Genomic DNA, 17386 nt, shown 5'->3' on the forward strand with positions numbered 1-17386 from the left:
TAGGTCTACCTTATGCTGGATTTGCAGATACATTTTGTATGAAGATAAAAACTCTGCAGCTGATCTAAGTTTAAATCAGAAAACTGTTAAATAGAAAGACTGGTTTGCTTGTATGATTAATGGACTTGTATTTATATTTATATAGTATACAGCTACCAATTGGTACTCACACTGCTTTACAGTCACAGTGATAGTGTCTTAATAAAGGACACTAAGTTGATTTTTATGATGAGTATGGATCCTTATTGACCCTTCAGGGGTCATCAAAGCCAATCATCTGCTTCCATCTACCTTCATGTCCTTCACTACATCCATAAACCTCCTCTTTGATCTTCCTCCAGACCCCCCACCTGGCAGCTCTAACTTTATCTCTGAAACATCTCCCTCGAGTTGTCCCTCTAATGCACTCATTCCTGATTCCATCCATCCAGGTCATGCCCAGAGAAAACCCCAACATCCTCAGCTCTGCTACCTCCATAATATTTATATTAGGCTTATATGTTAAGCCTATTATCATAATGTTACAATATCATTTGCAAGACACAAAGAATTATGCTCGAAAAACTGTGGTAAATACCTCGACAGCTTTTGGTCACATTCAACTATTGTTTGAGCTGCATACTACCTCTACTGTACTCATATTATTACAGTTAGCATGTCACAACAACCGCATATGCACATATGCATATTTAACTTTCATTGTTGCCTAAAACCTCTAAATTTAGTGTTTCAGATTCCCAAGCTACTTGAACTGAATAATTTAAACTAGACAATAAAAAGATACAGCAGCAGAGCATAAACATTTGTCTTCACTGTGGTGTACTGAGAGAAAAATGAAACTGTTTAAATGGCCTTTTTCTACACGCATTCCACTGTAATCTTAATGAAAAGTCTAAGGGATTAAATGCCCACACTTAATGACTTTGGATCCCTGATGAATGTAAAGGGAAATTAAAAGAAGGACCTCTGAATCCTGACGACTGCTACAGGATGGTACCAAAGGAAAAATCTACTTCCTCTCTGGAAACTGGGTAACTCAGCTACTATGACAGAAATCTGTGTTGTGTCCTGCTGTTTCATTTTGTTTTAATGTAATTTCTACTGGAAAAAATGGCCCTACTTTAGACCTTACAACATGCTGTGCAATTGATCAAAGATGCAACTTTTCAAGTTTAAGTTCACCACATTAGAACTATGCACCAAACATTGACATTGGAATGTTAATACTGGGGTGACTGAAGAAGTAAATGCACAAATTCAGCTGGGGGCTAAGTTTGTGTCCACAGCTTCCTTTTACTGAAGGTGAACTGCAGAAATTGAAAGGTTCGTTGGCAAATTGTAGCACTGCGGAGCAAAGAGTTTATGAGTCAATTCCACTTTTGTTTGTTCTTGGGCTTAAATAAGAGAAAGCGATAGTCTATTAGTTTAGTCTGTTGTTAAATTGAGTTGAGTGTATGAGCATTTGCAGTTTCCACACTAATATGGATGCAGAATCCACAAGTGGGTTTACTGTGCCAAGAAATGCAGTAAAATGGCAACAACACTGAACAGCTAAAAATGTATAAATAAATAACTGCATTTGAATGGTTTTAAGAAGGAAAGAGCCTGTTGATTTTAGATGGAACAGATTCACAGTGTTAATGTGGACGGGTTATGGTTCGTATTTAATGACTGAGTTTGATGTGTTAAGGTTACGGTCAGTGAAAGCCTTTGGACAAAATGACATCTGCCAATGCGTGTGTGTATGTGTGTGAGGTCACCTGCTTGGCGATGGCCCAAAACCTTTTTTCCAGCAAATCCAAGGACATCTGCAACCCGATGGCTAAAAATAGAAAACACACGCAGAGTGAGCATTAAGACAGACGCAGGATAAGATGGACTCTGCAGAGCGGCACTGAACAGTTTGCTGTGTTTGTGGAGAAAGAGAAGGGCAGGAAATCAATTCAACCCTGGGATCACCTTTGTCGTGTCCCGGCACTAATAAAGGGATGTAAACACTGATGAGCCTGATGGTGTGCGCGTTCCCTGCAGACTGGATAATGACGTGTCCTTTAGTAATACACTGTAGCAGCTTCATTACTAGAGGATCACAGTGTGGTATGCAGCAAGATGAATGGCGAATAGCTGATGCGGCTGATGATCTGTGTCAAGTTAAATATGTGCTGCTTTGTTGCTGGTGTAGCGTTATTATCTCACTGACCGCAAGCTGAACCTGCCCTGAACAACACTGTCCAGTCATTCCTTAGAAAGAGTTAAAGAGTAGTGGACTTATCTTCCATTCTCTTCTTACAGTTTAATTGCTCTCACCTGTTCTTATTGCAAATGTGCCTCCAAAGCACCTCCAACAAGTACACAAATTCTTTTTCTCATTATAAATACTGCTATATGCAAACCTCCATTTTGTTTTATAACACTCCTGTCCACTTGGGTAAATGCTGCATCCGTTGCGGTTTTAATCCCTTTCTTTGCAACTGGACCTGTACCCTATGTAAGTACATTGAGTGCAGTGCATAGACTGTATATAAATATGGCCTACAGTTAGCAGTTCAGTACAGTTTTGCATTGGCCAAACTGACACTTTTCCCATTGCATAGATTTTTCCCCCAGATATGGTTGAGTACAGTGAGCCAATTAACAGCCAATCACTGTTTCCCCCTAAATACACATCACTCATAACAGTGAGTGGGTTCCAGTATCACCCTGAAAACATCTACAACATGATATTAGCAAGAATAAAGATAGTTACAATGATTTATGAATTTTGTACATGTGCAAATAGTAGTTTTGTATTTGTGCACCTTGCAAATTACGTATTTGTATCCTACAAGCTTTTGCTACTTTCTGTTGTTTATCTGCTTTAATATAATGAAATGTTTAGTTTATCTGTTATTTCCAAGGTCATGGGTTAGCATTTCATTAGCTTAGTACAGTGATATATATGGAAAATGTCCTTGTCAGTGCTGACTGTAGCGTTATTTGAGTTTCGGCTGATATTAGCATCTATGACAGGCTATAGCTCACAAAAACTATAAATGTTCATCTTTGAAAACATAAACAATGAAGTTTAAATTCAAACATTGTATGTTTTTCTATTAGGCAGTTTTGTGGGGAAGAAATGACAGACTTGCCCTGTAACTGCTGTAGCGCTGGGTGCGACTAGCTTAATGGCTGAACTGCATTTATTTCCATGCATTATACATGGCTCTTTAGCTGATGGGATGTTGAGCTTTTGACTGTGACATGCAGCTTTTGTCATTTTATTTGGAAAATTACACATCCATAAAGCTATTCATAAATATATGAAGTCAGCACCTTCATTCATACTGTTCCTTAGGGAATTTGATATATATATTAATTATTTTAGTCTTGCCACGCACAAAATGTCTAGCTAACAAATTCACATATTTACAAAATTATTTAAGCAAATTTAGTTTTCTTAAGTCTAAATATAAATTTTAATTAATTAACTAGGTACCATTCAAAAATTTGAATTATGTACATACACAATGACAATAAATGATTCTTGAATCTTGAATAATTATAACGATATCTATATCTATATCTAAATCTATATCTATACCTCTCCCCCTGTTTCTCTCTTGGGACCAGCAGGGTTAATTTCACCACAGAACAACACAACACCTGGAACTGTTTCTGCCACTTCAATAATGAAAACTCTTTTTCAAACAGGCGGCCGGTTGGCCGTCTAACGCACCCAGACACGCACACACACGCAGACAGAGATGAGTAATTCAAGGCGACATGTTAAGCCTCTTGTGTGCAGGTATTATTGGAAAAGTAGTGCAGCGGTAAAACCTTTCATTGCTTGTTATTGAGCTTGTAGTTACTGAGTGTTTCAGTGGCTGCAGTTTCCTATTTGGTGCTGCTGTATGAGAAAAAAAAATGAAGGGAGATTTTGTCTTCTTCCCACCTCTGACTTAGTATAATTTTTCAAGTGAAAAACATAAGTAAATACTAATACAATTAAAACAAAAAACGTATCTTTCCTCCAGTTTTAGTGTGAACTATAAGGAAGGCTGGATCACACAAAGACTACAGGAATAATCTACTAATTGGCTGTGAGGAGGCAGTTAGGCTCCATATTGTGCAGTACAGTATCTTCAGTATCGGAAGCACAGCTTGTAATTGACTGGCTTTTACTCACTGACCTCAGACTGTTTAACTATGGGCTAGTCTGGGTCTTTGTTGTATGCTTTAATTTTCATTTCTCTTTGTCTCCAAGGAGAAATATGCTAGTCTGTCCTCTGATAAAACCTTAGAAAATAAGTGTTCCTCACTGGCTGGTACTATTAATTCATTTTCATTCAATTACATTGCATAACATACTGGTTATGCAACATTTCTGAAAGTAAATCTTTGTTTAATTCAGTTGTCTCTTTTAGTGGTGAACCTAGAAAGAATTATCAGCTGAAATTCATCACTTCAACAAGTGCAGATGGTGAAAAGGAGACTTAAATGCATTGCTTTCTTTGACACTGACCTCACCATTCATGTATGAGTTTAACACTCACTCTTATGTGTAGCCATTGATGCCAAGGGTAGTCAGATTTTTTTGTATTGCAGAGCTAAACGGTCATTTAAGTGAGTCAAACTACCTCTGAGCTCAATGTGCAGGAGCAGGCTTGAAGTAGAGGTAAGAAATGTGACTCTGCATTTATGTTCAGGGACTGTCCTGACCCTTGGGTCCTTTAAACCTCTTAAGGCATCACTCTTCTTCTTCCCTTTAAAATAGCCTCTCTGCAGACTCAGTGGTATGCAGCTTTGCTCTGCTGTTTGATTTCATTTCTCAGTTGTTTTGTGCCGCTTTCCCCTCAGCAGCGTCCTCATCGCCGCCCTTCAGTGCTGCAGCGGCACTGTTTCTGCTGCAGTCTGCAAGGACGAGTCCACCACAGGACAAAACACATCTGACGCATTTATTCCTGCGTCTCCACCATAACTCTCAAATATTCTTGCATGCTCTCGGGACACCCTTTGTTGCTTTGTATAAAGCTGTGCAGTATTTATATATTTTAATTAGCCGTCTAACTTCTTCTGTGTGTTGTAACTGTGTGATGAGTGCAGAAACAAAATCATTTTGAGCTGAAGGAGTCAGAACACCATAGAGAACATAAAAACTTTATGGTCCAGTTTACTACCACCACTGTATTTCATGTGCTTTTTCACTCTGCCTTTGAGGAGCTGTTCTTGTCAAGTCTTTTTTATGCATTTTTTTTGTATCTAATTTATTTATTTATTTATTTTTTGTGAGTCAGCTGGAACACAAACATGACTGTGCAGTAAAAGCTACACAACCTGACTGACCTTGACTTGAACGATTTAGTTGTGTTTTTAGGTCTCTGAACATCTGGCATTTATTGCTACGGTTCATAGATAGGTTAACACGGATTTTATGTCCTGATAAATGCATGACAATGTTATTTAATTCTTGTGATGCCATGCCATGTTGAGTGGAGTTGAAAAGGTTCCCTCACAGTTGACACAACACAACAAAACAAATCTGATCCTACACATGAGAGAAAGTTAACATTAAGGTAATTTAGTCTTTGTAACTACAATACGGAGACTATACAAATGTAAGAGTGGAACATAACGTTGGATGAAGGTTTGCATTTAGCTTTTTGGCTTGTGCCAAAGTGAAAAAAATAATTACACATATAAAGCTCACGAAATAACATGTTTGTTCAATGACAACTATCCCTGTACAGCTCAGGTAAGAGAAAAACTGATATAAAACCAAATGAATTTTTTTTTTAGAAACCAGATGTCAAGGTTGCATCATCATCATCATCTGGTGGAGGCCATGTTGTGCCTGACTGTGTGCTGTGCCAGAAGTCTGTCTTTAGCATTACAGTTAGGGATGTAACGACTCACGATTCCATAAGATTTCCGATGCTTCTCATGATTTTGTTTAACAGAATGAGCTTCCTCAGATAAAAAAACACATCTCTGAGGTAGGATGAAACTTCAAAACAAAACTATGCAAATAGTTTAAAAATATATTTAAAAAACATAAATATAGATATATAAAAATTACAAATTCTATTTTCCTTTAACAAATTAAAGAGAATCCCTTTTTATTTCTCAGAGGTAGCGTAAACTGTGCAATGCAACGCATATGTCCTCTTCTTAAAAGTGCAATGGAAATTATATTTTATCTTAACAACAAAATTTAAATAAAAAAAAAATGGATCGTTAAAACACATTCAAATAATTAAATGAATAATACAAATAAACAAAATCTCTTCAAATAAACAAACTAAGCTTGTATGTGTTTCCTGTTTGGGATTTAGGTGTTTTCTAAGGAAGATCAGCGTATCTAATCCCATCTGAATACCTGACAGTGATGAACGTCGTTGAACACGTAGTGGTGTATCACGTTGAGCAAGTGAACTAAAAACTAGATCATGCCCTCTGCTGTTTAAGGGCATCGTGATCCATAACTATTAGAACCTTAGTTCAGGGACTAAACCAAGCCCCATATCATTCTATTCTATCTAAAAAGTGTGTCCTAAACCTCTCTCTTTCTCTGTTTGTCTTAATTCACAACCCCCACCCTCCACATCCCCCACTTTTCTGTCTTTCCCTCTTCCACTTTCATTACAGGAACCAGGATCTTCATGAGATGTGCCCCCACCCTGAGTCTCACTCCCTGGGTTCCTCTACTACCATCAGTCTATGCATTCCTCCCTCTTTTCATCCCATCACCATGACCCTTTTCATCTCTTCACCTCATACCCCCTTCATCCTTTTCATTCCCATACCCTTCACCCCTTCTCATCTTTCCATCCATTTGTCTCATGATCTGTCTACCAGTGAACTTTCTCATCAATTAAGGTGTGGTCTTTGTTGGCGATTGTAAACGACTGTACTTAAATGAGCTGAATTTTGCCCTTAATGTCTTACAAATAAAATCTAAAAGTTTCTGGAAGTCTTCAATATATTCTGTATCGATATTGATTGACAGTTGGCTCAGTGGCTAATGACCCTGTTCTGGTCTGGACATGCTGAGCTTCTGCTTAACTAGTGGTTAAGAAGTGACACAGACAGGATCGTCTCAGGATGCTGTCGCACACTATTTGAGTTGAATGTTTTGACTTGATTATGATGCCTGCTCTTTTCTCTAACATCAGCTTGGGTATTTCCAACCATGACCATGTTTTCATAAATGACAGGAGCAAATTAGGCCACACCTCCATTTGAGTAAAAACAAACTACTAGCGGTCAATACAACTCAGTGTTTTTTGTGTTGCGAGCATTCATGGGCTGAAAAGCAGACGAAATAGCTAGTCAGGCACTTATACAATATGTTTAAACAGAAAAAAATTAAAACATAGGGGCCCAACGGCCGAGAAATGGGAGAATGACCCCACTCAGTGGCCAGAGGTGTCATACCTGGATATTTATCACTCTGGAAATACACGAATTGATTGTGACATAAATACAGCATGAAGCTTAGCCAATATTAACCCCTTTGTTAAAAAACAAAAAAACAATAGTAACGTAACGTAACTCTGTGTTCTGTTGTTACTGTCTAATGTTACTGTCATTTAAATTACTTTATCACATGAATTTGGAATTTTTAACTTTATAACTAACAACTCTGACGACTGACATTAGCTAATGTTACCGCATGTGTTTGCCGCAAACACACACGTATCGACTATCAGTGTCCCACAGCTTTCCATCTTTGTCCACCTGTTTTATGGCCTGAAGACATCAATGTCTTTGGTTTTTATCCCTCTCTCTTGAGGGGAGCAGAGAAAATCTCAAGAGTTTCATCTTTTAAATGGTTTGAAGAACAATGCACACCACAGCAATTTCTCCTTTGTATTCACCCATAAGGAGGCGTGGCGTTTTCATTGATGTGGGGTCACTCTCTTCCACGGTGTGAAATACAACACCCCTCACACCTTTTTTTGGTCTTGGCTCCAGAAAAGAAACATGGCGCCAACCACATGCTGCCACTTTGATCTTCAAAGCAGTGACCCATGACTGACACCACAACTCAAGTCTCCATCAGTGTATACAATCTGAGCCACCAAAATGTTAAAAGGGTTAAATGGTTAAAATGGAACCTGACAACGATGTATTTCAAACGTTTACTGCCAGAGGCTTGGACAACCTGGTCAAATATGGTCATCAGAGTAGTGGTACCTCCATTTACACCATGCATTTACGAGAGTAGCCGCACAACAAAACATGATTCAATAAGTTAAAAAAAGGACCCTGTTATACTGTTTGTTTTTTTTTTTTGTGTAGTTTAAAATTGCTGTACTGGCACATGCACAGTTTAGGAAAGTGCTGCAAAGAAATACTACATGTCACATCTTCTGTCTCTTTCTCTTTCTCCCTCCTCCTACATTCGGAGCTCGGCTGCAGCTGCAACAAACTCAGCTGTTACTATTTCTGTCAAACTGCTTTAATGCACATTACAGTACAATACAGACAGCAAGAGTGCTCCAGCACACACACACATATACGCACACACGCCATTAGCAGGAGCTCAGCAGCAGCAGCAGCAGCAGCAGCAGCATGTGGATTGTGTAGCTCTCTCTCACTCTCTCACTTTCACGCATAGAGGCTTGGCCGCCCTCGGTAAGTGGGCTGGGTGTGTGTAGGACAGAGCACTGAGACGATCGCAGGAAACTGAGAGCGAGCTGTGTGGATGAATAAGAGGAGGACGGTCGGGATCAGGAATAAAACCCCAGCACACCTTCTGCTTTCTGGTTTGAAGACGCCTCCAGATTCTGGTTTCAACAAGGAATCCAGCCACTGATGCATTAAGCCCAGATCAGTTTTTGTCCTTGAAGACTAGTCTGGTCCGTTCAGAATCCAGGTTCCATTTTTTCTTTTTTTTTTTTTTAAAGAGAAATCTCTGGTTTTAAAGCCTTGTTTCTGAATGCTGCAGATAAAGGAAAAGAACAGTTCCTCTCTCTTCTGCATCTCTTTGGAGGCTGAGGCAGCAGAGCAGATGGTGAGCAGAGTGTTTACGTGTGAACGTGTGTGTGTGTGTGTGTGTGTGTGTGTGTGTGTGTGTGTGTAGAACCTGTATGTACAGGAAATTGCATGTGCTTTTGAAAGTGAAAAAAAAGTGTGTATTTTGGTCAGCACACCTGTGTGTGTGCATGTAATCAATGTGAAGTCAGTAAGCAGATGCCCTTGTCCACTTAGTGTTGGTTTTTACCGATTTGTTTTGGGGTTTTGTTTTGTTGAAAAGATTTTTAATTAATCTACATTATTTCCATCCTCAACCTCTTAAGGATTTTGTCAATAAACTAAACGAAAAAAAAAATAGTGGAAAATGTTCATTGTCGTTTCTCAAAGTCAAAAGTTACTTCATAAACAGTTGTTTTTCCAGACAATCAGTTAAACGTGTCCTTGAATCGGTTTATTGGTGAAAAAAAAAGCAAAAAGAGCAAAAAATATAATCAGTGTTTCCAATTTACTGTGGAAGAACTTGACTAGTCTGCACAGTCCTGACCTCAACTTTATTCAACACCTTTGAAATTAACTATGAATACTATGAGACCTGATCTCATCATCATCATCATCATCATCATCATCATCATGTTGGACTTCCCTGATACTTTTCAGACTGCGTGGGGAACCATAAGTATCAATGTTTTTATGGAAACATTAATGCTCCGAATCTTTGGGTTTCTACTTTCTGCCATGTAGGACACAAGTTAATGTCTTTGCTTTTACCGGAGACACTAAAAGCATGTGGGAGTGAGCTTGTATGTGCGTTTAGTAAAGTCAGCGTGTGCTCGTTGTTTGCTTGCTCTCTGCCGTTCCCCCGCTCGCCTCGGTCTCAGTGTGTGGATCCTGCAGTGCTCGCGGCCTTTTGGACCGAACGCTCGGCTGCTTCATTCTCAGGCTGTTTGGAGGGAAAGTGCAGCCATAGGGGGGTTGGAGGGTGGTGGGGGTGGGGGGGGGACTGCCTGTCAGAGGCCATTAAGCAGCTAGCGGGATGCCGCACTAAAGCCCAGAAAACCGGAGCGATGCACTGCAGATGAAGCAGGGGACATCACATGGTGGGACTTCAATGACAATCCAAACAGTGAAGTTTTAAATCGAGATAATAATCCTTCACGTGTTCACGTAAAGAGAAAGCTGTTTGTCTGCTTTCTGTAATGCAATTTGAACCAATGGAAATGCTATAAAAACACAGCTGTAGGATTGGTTAGATTTTTCAGTGTGATGAAGAAAGGTTTTTTCTAGCATTTTAATCCTTAGCAGCCTTTTATGTCTAAGGAAAACACCACATACTGTAGGTCACAGGTCATGCAGCGTGTTTGAAAAAAATATAAAAAGGATAGGTAAACCCAATCATTTAGTACATCAATGTCATTTTGTAGCTAAGATATAAGTGTTAGTGTGAAGTAGGACAACATTGTCTGGTTTCATTGTCCATCAAAGTCTGACTAGAACATTCCACAGAGAGGATCTTTGTGATAATCAGACAGAATCCCTGCTTCATTTGCCCTTTATTGTTGGCAGGGGAAGGAGTGGTCAGCAGTGAAGCTAAAATAAAATTAAGCAAACATGTGCACCTCCTCTTCAAATCCCCAACGATTCAGGGAAGGCAATTGCATTGTTACGGGAAAGTGTTGTTACAACAGTTTAAATCCTCACTGGCACAAATTTCCACTGTCGTCAGGTTTCTATAATTACAGAGCTGCTCTAGTAAATGATGAAACAGATATTTTAATGGCAGCTGAGTGAAATGTGTATATTTCCACATGCTGTTGTGCGTGATGATAGCACAACAGTAGAAACAGGGAGTGGGCTGAGCAGGTCGAAGGTGTGTTTTTCTGGGACCAGTTGTTCTGACACCATCTGGACTCCTGAACAGGCGTCTGTCCCAATCGGGGATTGAAACTACAGTTTTAATCTGTGACCCACCGCTGCTGTGTGGGCACCATCTAATCTGGCTGATGGTGCATTTGACAAGCTGCTTCACTGGCTGCTTGCTCTCACGAACCTCCAGAAAATTCAAAATATGAAGGAACTATGGACAATGTTCTATAACTGGAAAGACATAATAGTTGTTTATTCCAAAATTAGGTGAATAGAGTTCTTTTGGGGCAAAAAAGGCAATACAGAAAAGAGAAATCTGTAATATCACTCAGGCTACAACAAGGATGAAGTAATGAGGGTAAATAAAATGAAAAATACATTTTAGAAGAGAAATGATGCAACATTGTCTGATTAGTAGAACACAATATTACATTTGAGTTGTCAGAGCTGTGGGATAGAGGTTAAAGAAGGAGCTAAAGAAGCAGCTTTTGGACCATGGGTTCACTGGTCTGAACGACTGCTATTTCACTTGTAAGGGTTTGATGATGTATCCGTGTACATACTATATATACAGCACAAGTAGAACTGATTTGATTCGGTTTTCGATAATTATGGGTATCAAAAAATAGGTCTCTGGAGCTCAAACCATGTCAATCAGGAACTGAACGCTTGGTCAACCTCTTAAAAACCAAAATATGCTTCCCCAGACTCTATGGAAGTGAACATGCATAGTGTATCTTTTTCTCTGTGAATCAACATGATCCTTTAACTTGTAACCAGTTAAGCTGATGTTAAAATGTTACTAATATCAAAGAAAAAATAGCAGGACATGCAACAGAGATCCCTCACACTGACATGGAGCTGTGTGGTTATGTGGTTATATATGCAACTAAAGCAGTAGGTTGCAAGACAGGAATAGAATTCATTTAACCAAAGTCTCAGACGAATTGCAGTGAAACTCCGACTAGTAGCTCTCTGTAGAGACAGCACTGCAGTTATCGGCGTCTGCCACAACATTTGTTGCCAATCCATTCTTTAGATATTTAGATATGTCACTTTATTGGGGAGTCTGACTTGTAGGTGGCACTAGAAGAGGAGTTCGGGGATAACTAAATGAATTAAAGAAGAAATTTGAATTGAACCAACCGTGGCTTCAGTGATTGAAACTGACTTGACTAACTGAGGCGTCATGATGATACCATCAAAAGTCACAACATCCACATAAATAATAAAACAAAAAACAATAATGCACAACACAGCATGAGGTGCAAGCCACAGATCCAGATCAACCTGCTGGGTAAAGAGTGAATTTGGGTGGACCCGATGTCTTTGACCTAAACCTCGCAGCAGTGCTCTCAGTGGTGTCCTTAAAATCACAAGTCCTAAGAAAGAGACGCCAAGTAGGACAGAGAGGAAGTCATGCTCCAAGAGACGAATGAATGAGAAGTAGTGAATAGCAGAAAGCAGCCAGGAGCCACTTCAGCTTTTGATAAACAGAAGATGACACACACGCTCGTACATTTGATTTTGGTCCACGGCCTGCAGCTGTGTATGTGTTTGAGCATGCAACAGTGTCTATGTGGAGTGTACTGAATGTTGTCCATCGTGCAGAATGTTGTACATTAATCCCAAAGCACAAGGCTCTGGGTGAAGAGGCAGCTTTAGGCCCAATCTGCAGGATCTATGCAGAGCGAGCTTGTATTCTTTTGTAAACACTTGCGTCAGTTTTAGTATCGTATGAAGTCGTTTTCTCATCCTCTTATGGTAATGTATGTAGTGTGAGTAAAAGCATTTATAAAATGCTCACTTTTAGTCTGTTTTACAGAAAGTTATCATAGTGCTGCAACAATGAGACTGATCTCACCCTAATTACGTAATGCTCATTATGAGGTCATTAAGCTCTGGGGCCGTTGTAATTTCTGGTCAGATGATGATGTAAAGCATTGTCAAATATTATTTGAGAGTCACATTTGCCTCTCCCCTTATGTCCTGTTATCTCCCTCTTCCTGTGATTTCTCCTGCTCTGTGCTGTCAGTTGTGGCCTTAAGGCATCTCCCTGCCTCATGCAGGCCATACAGCAGAGTGACTGGCATCTTTGAGGCAACTTCACAAAAGAAAGCCCTGCAACAAAAGAAAGACCTTGAGGCAGCGCTTCTCCAGCTCTTTATAGCAGCTACAGATGGATGATGGAGTGACAACACATTTCTTTGACTCTGCAGCTTTATCTCTCTCGCACACTTCCCCGTGCGTATCTGTGTGCCCAAACTACCAAAGATCACAAGAGAAGGAAAATGAGTGATAAATACGCACAAATCATCTTTTGATTGTACGTGTGAAACAATGCTGGCTCTGCACAGTATCTGCAGCATACAGGAATTGTGAGTGGGTGTTAAGAAGACAAAAGTTGACTTTTCTCCAGTGTTGGTGATGAAAACACGGGGGATTATTTTGTATGTTTGTTTCTCAGCATGAGAAGCAAAGAATTAAATGGATCTAGGACAGGCAAAATCTGTGAATTAAAGCATAAGTCAGGCCTGTAAAGCTGTTAAAGTTTGTCTAATCTGCACATACGCAATTCTCCACTTAATCCTATATCAATTTGCAGACTTTATGGCGTGTGAGAGGTTTGACAAACAGGCTTGTGGAAAGAAACTCGTCGAAGTGCCTGTACCACAAGTGTAAAGCATATGGAAAATCCTTTCATTGTTACAGACTCTATATTGTAAATGTGCATAAAGCACATAGAGCAGGAAAAGACCAAAGTAAATCTGAACAAAGCTCAGAGAGGATTAAAAAGATTAAACTTCATAGTATGAGTGGGACTTTTCAATCATCCAGGAATCCAGAATGAAAGTCCAGTTCATTTTCTCATTTGTCATCAACACAGAGAATATTACATCTGGAGTGGAAATGGAGCTTTTAGTTTGAAAGGGTAAAAGATGACATGAATCTGAATGTCATTTCCAATCACAGAGGTTGAAATGAAACTTTAAATGCTGCTTTAATCTGTGCAGGTGAATGTCTGACCAACGCAATAAAAACCTCCTAACCAAATGTTTATTTAATGTGTATGAGAATTCACACTTTCAAACATCCACAGCTAGTTATAGTTTTTGACACACAGAAAGCTGCAGGGGATGATGATTAATAGTTGGTGCTATAAGTTGTGCAAAATAGCACTGCGAAATATATCTGTAGAAAGAATGGTTGATGTTCATCTTAGTGTAAAAATAACACATCACCTTCTGTGTCCACTTCTATTTTAGGACTTTTTCCAAAGGTGGATGTCGGAGTGACACAGCAGAGAGCAAGAACAGCCAGATGTCAACCTGAAGCTGCCGTAGAGTTGATGTGGCAGACATGAAGAACCTGGACCAGTATGGACAAAGTCATCTGGAGAGCCTGGGTGAGTCACGACACACGCTTCAATAGTCACACTGTAACCATTTACACTGACAGTTGGGACATGTCTTCTTTCCCTAAGTCCAAGATATATGTATATCAATAGCTCAGCCCCTTTCCCAGTGGTCCGCAAAGCTTGTTGAACTAATTTCCTACACTGTTGGGATTATAGTGCTGTCATTTTCAAATTTAGTGAGCGTTTTGGAAAAGGCATAAAAGATTAACATATTTCAGAAACATGAGGCAAAACTCTCAGGTTCCTAGAGCACAAATACAACATAATGACAATGGCAAAATGAATGTTTCTAAATGTATGACACGGTTTTGGCAGTTTAAAGGATGCAGTTTTTGCGTTTGTTTTTATATCTTCCAGTCTATACGGCTCTGTCCAGTTTGGTGTTGGTTCTACTGGGGCTTCAAGGCTCAGCCAGTGGCTGTCCTGGTGTCTGCGCCTGCTACGGTAATACAACTGATTGCTCTGCTGTCGGGCTCCTCTCCCTGACACCCATTCTAGGACTATTGAGCCAGGACTCACTGTCACTCCGTGTAGCCCAGAACAACCTCTCATCCCTGGACAAGACTGAGCTGTCCAACCTCAGCAGCCTGGAGCTCCTGGATCTTTCCCAGAACCATTTTTCCACCCTACAGCCTGGAGCTTTCTCTGGCCTGAGCAACCTTCGCTGGTTAAATCTGTCCATTAACTACCTCGGCATACATCTGACAACCTCCGACCTCAACAGCAGCACAGTGATTGACCAAAGCTTGAATGAAAGTCAGGTTACTGTAGGTTTGAGCAAGGAGGTTTTCAAGGGCCTGTGGCAGCTGCAGGGACTTGACTTGTCCTCCAATGGTCTCTTGTGGCTGCCTAAAGGCCTGCTGGATGGGCTTCAGAGACTTGCCTGGTTGTCCCTGGCCAGCAACCGACTTGTGGCCTTGGACAGAGTCACATTCGAGCCTCTGGTGGCACTACAGCAGCTGCAGCTGGTGGGAAATCCCTGGGAGTGTGACTGCAAGCTAAGGGACTTCAAGAACTGGATGGAGTGGTTGATTTACAGGGGTGAGAAAGACTTTTAACAGGTCTTAACAAATCACAAATACTCTGAAGTTGATAAGTTTGGCAGCCGGCTTATAGTGCTTACAGTGCCGGAGTGAATCTGGAGTCTGTGCTTCAAAAGCTGTATAATCGAACCAATTAATCTTCGCTCTGCTGGATGGATGTATGCTGAGCAAAGACATCTAAGAATATAATGACATCCATCTCTCTCAATCCTCCCCTGTCTCTCCCGGCCTTTTTCTTCCTCCTTTCCTCTGCTTCATCTTCTCCGTCCCTGTTCTCCCCCCTCTCTTTTTTTTGTTTCCCCTCTCTCTTTGTTTTATAGATGGGCAAGTGGATGCGTTGCAGTGCAGTCTCCCGGGGGATCTGAGGGGCAGGGACATCCGCAGCGTGCCAGCAGAGATGTTCACTTACTGCCTGCGAAGTCCGACAAAGGGGAACGCTACAGGTTATGTCACTCGGCCCCCCTGCCCGCCCGGGAGGGTCAGCAGCACGGAAGAATGTGTCCGCCAGCGTTATCGGCCTGTTAGCGTCCGACGGGCACATGGCACACAAATAGTTGCGGGCGTGGTTTGCGGCACAGTGTGCGTCATGATGGTGGTCGCAGCAACTTACGGCTGTGTCTACGCCTCGCTCATGGCACGGTACCAAAGAGAGATGAAGAACCGCGGGCAGCCTCTGATGGCTGAGTCGGGAGCAGAGACAGACTTGGAAGATGGGCAAATGTCATCCCCGACCTCACCAGAAGAGACACCGCCCAAAGAGGCCTGTGGCTTCGTGCACGGTTATCGAATCAGCAGCTTCTGACACATTGATGTTTACTGCTGTTAAACCCTTCTGGACATTCTGGCTGCCTCTGCGCCTCAGCTCTAATCATTAGTGAAACAACGTCTGCAGAGAGAAACCCCGCAGCTCTGCCATTCTGCTGAGAGGCTCTGGGCAGGGACTGATTGTAGAGCTAATGGAGAAGACTAGATTCACTAAAGCTGGAATGCCGCAGCATTTCTTTTAATGTATGGATGCTCTGTGAATTGTTATTCCCTTCGCTGCATCTCCCAGCCAGCTTTTAAACTCCTCTGAAGCTGCTGTTTGGCACTTCTGCACCTTGACTTCCCTTCCTGTGTCTTTTTTTCTTCTTTAGAAATAAGAAACTCCCTTTTTGTTGTGCTGCCTCTCTTTGTACCCAAGCCCAACAAGCACAACCCCCAAAGATTACAAAAGTACAAATGTCTGTTGATTTGTAACATTTCTCCTGGTGTTGGTTTTAAAGAAGTGTTCTTCCCTTAATCAGTTTTACTTTCCGCACTTTGCTAAATATTTCTGAATGAATGAATCTTTAGGTGGATGCCCTGCTGAATTCCTTTAGGATAAGAGACACTTTAAACCATATCAGAGCCCTGCTGCTGTCAGGGAAATGCTGCTTTAAGCTTCATCAGAGTTTAATTGCATTCAAACAGTACTAGAGTTTTACTGCCATCTAGAGAGCAAGCTCCGAGCTACATAGCTTCTAATCCAGCACAAACTTTGAAGCTCAGTAGGAAACTACTGCTCCTAATGTTGCAAAGCATAGGACTGAAAACGTATGAGAAAATAATGCTGTAACTTCCAAATGTGTGATTGAATTTCTGTGGTAAGTTCAACTTAAACTCAAGGACTGTTAATCGTGCTGAAGACAATAAACTATATTTATCTAAACAGAATCCTTCCTTCTTAAGCACACCACACAACAGAGTTATCATGGTGACGGGTTCAGCCTTTCCTTCCAAACAATCCAAAGCAGATGATCCAACAACTGTCAGGAAAGCTAAGATCAACCTCTGAAATTATAGGCCTTTAATCACAAATCCTGGGTGGCAATAATTCCAGATACAGTGGTGTGAAAAAGTGTTGCCCCCCCCTTCCTGATTTCTTATTTGTTTTGCATGTTTGTCATACTTAAATGTTTCAGTTTTTAAAGGTTGTTATTATTAAGGGAAAACAAAATCCAAGCCTACATGGCCCTGCAACCAAGTGTTTGTGATAACTTGAGTCTTTTACAGCGCTGTGGAGGAATTTAGGGACACTCATCTTTGAAGAATTGTTGTAATTCAGCCACATTGGAGGGTTTTC

At 40.7% G+C, this 17386-nt stretch overlaps 2 protein-coding genes across 4 annotated transcripts in view; one reads left to right on the top strand and one right to left on the bottom strand.

Annotated features, from left to right (window-relative positions):
- The window catches only part of LOC125015476 (voltage-dependent calcium channel subunit alpha-2/delta-4-like), a 65392-nt gene that overhangs the window by 13633 nt on the left and 34373 nt on the right, over nucleotides 1-17386 (bottom strand). For all 3 annotated transcript variants that reach the window (XM_047597392.1, XM_047597393.1, XM_047597391.1), the window contains one exon: nucleotides 1761-1822. In XM_047597392.1, coding sequence (XP_047453348.1) covers nucleotides 1761-1822 — 62 coding nt within the window. The remainder of the gene's footprint in view (nucleotides 1-1760; nucleotides 1823-17386) is intronic.
- On the top strand, nucleotides 8513-16972 carry LOC125015477 (leucine-rich repeat and transmembrane domain-containing protein 2-like). Its single transcript, XM_047597394.1, has 5 exons — nucleotides 8513-8840; nucleotides 8930-8995; nucleotides 14088-14227; nucleotides 14597-15280; nucleotides 15603-16972. Exons 3-5 carry the CDS (start codon nucleotides 14182-14184, stop codon nucleotides 16082-16084), a joined length of 1212 nt encoding a protein of 403 aa, XP_047453350.1. The 5' UTR covers nucleotides 8513-8840; nucleotides 8930-8995; nucleotides 14088-14181; the 3' UTR covers nucleotides 16085-16972.

Source organism: Mugil cephalus, chromosome 10, assembly GCF_022458985.1.
Source record: "Mugil cephalus isolate CIBA_MC_2020 chromosome 10, CIBA_Mcephalus_1.1, whole genome shotgun sequence".
Classification (NCBI taxonomy): domain Eukaryota; kingdom Metazoa; phylum Chordata; class Actinopteri; order Mugiliformes; family Mugilidae; genus Mugil; species Mugil cephalus.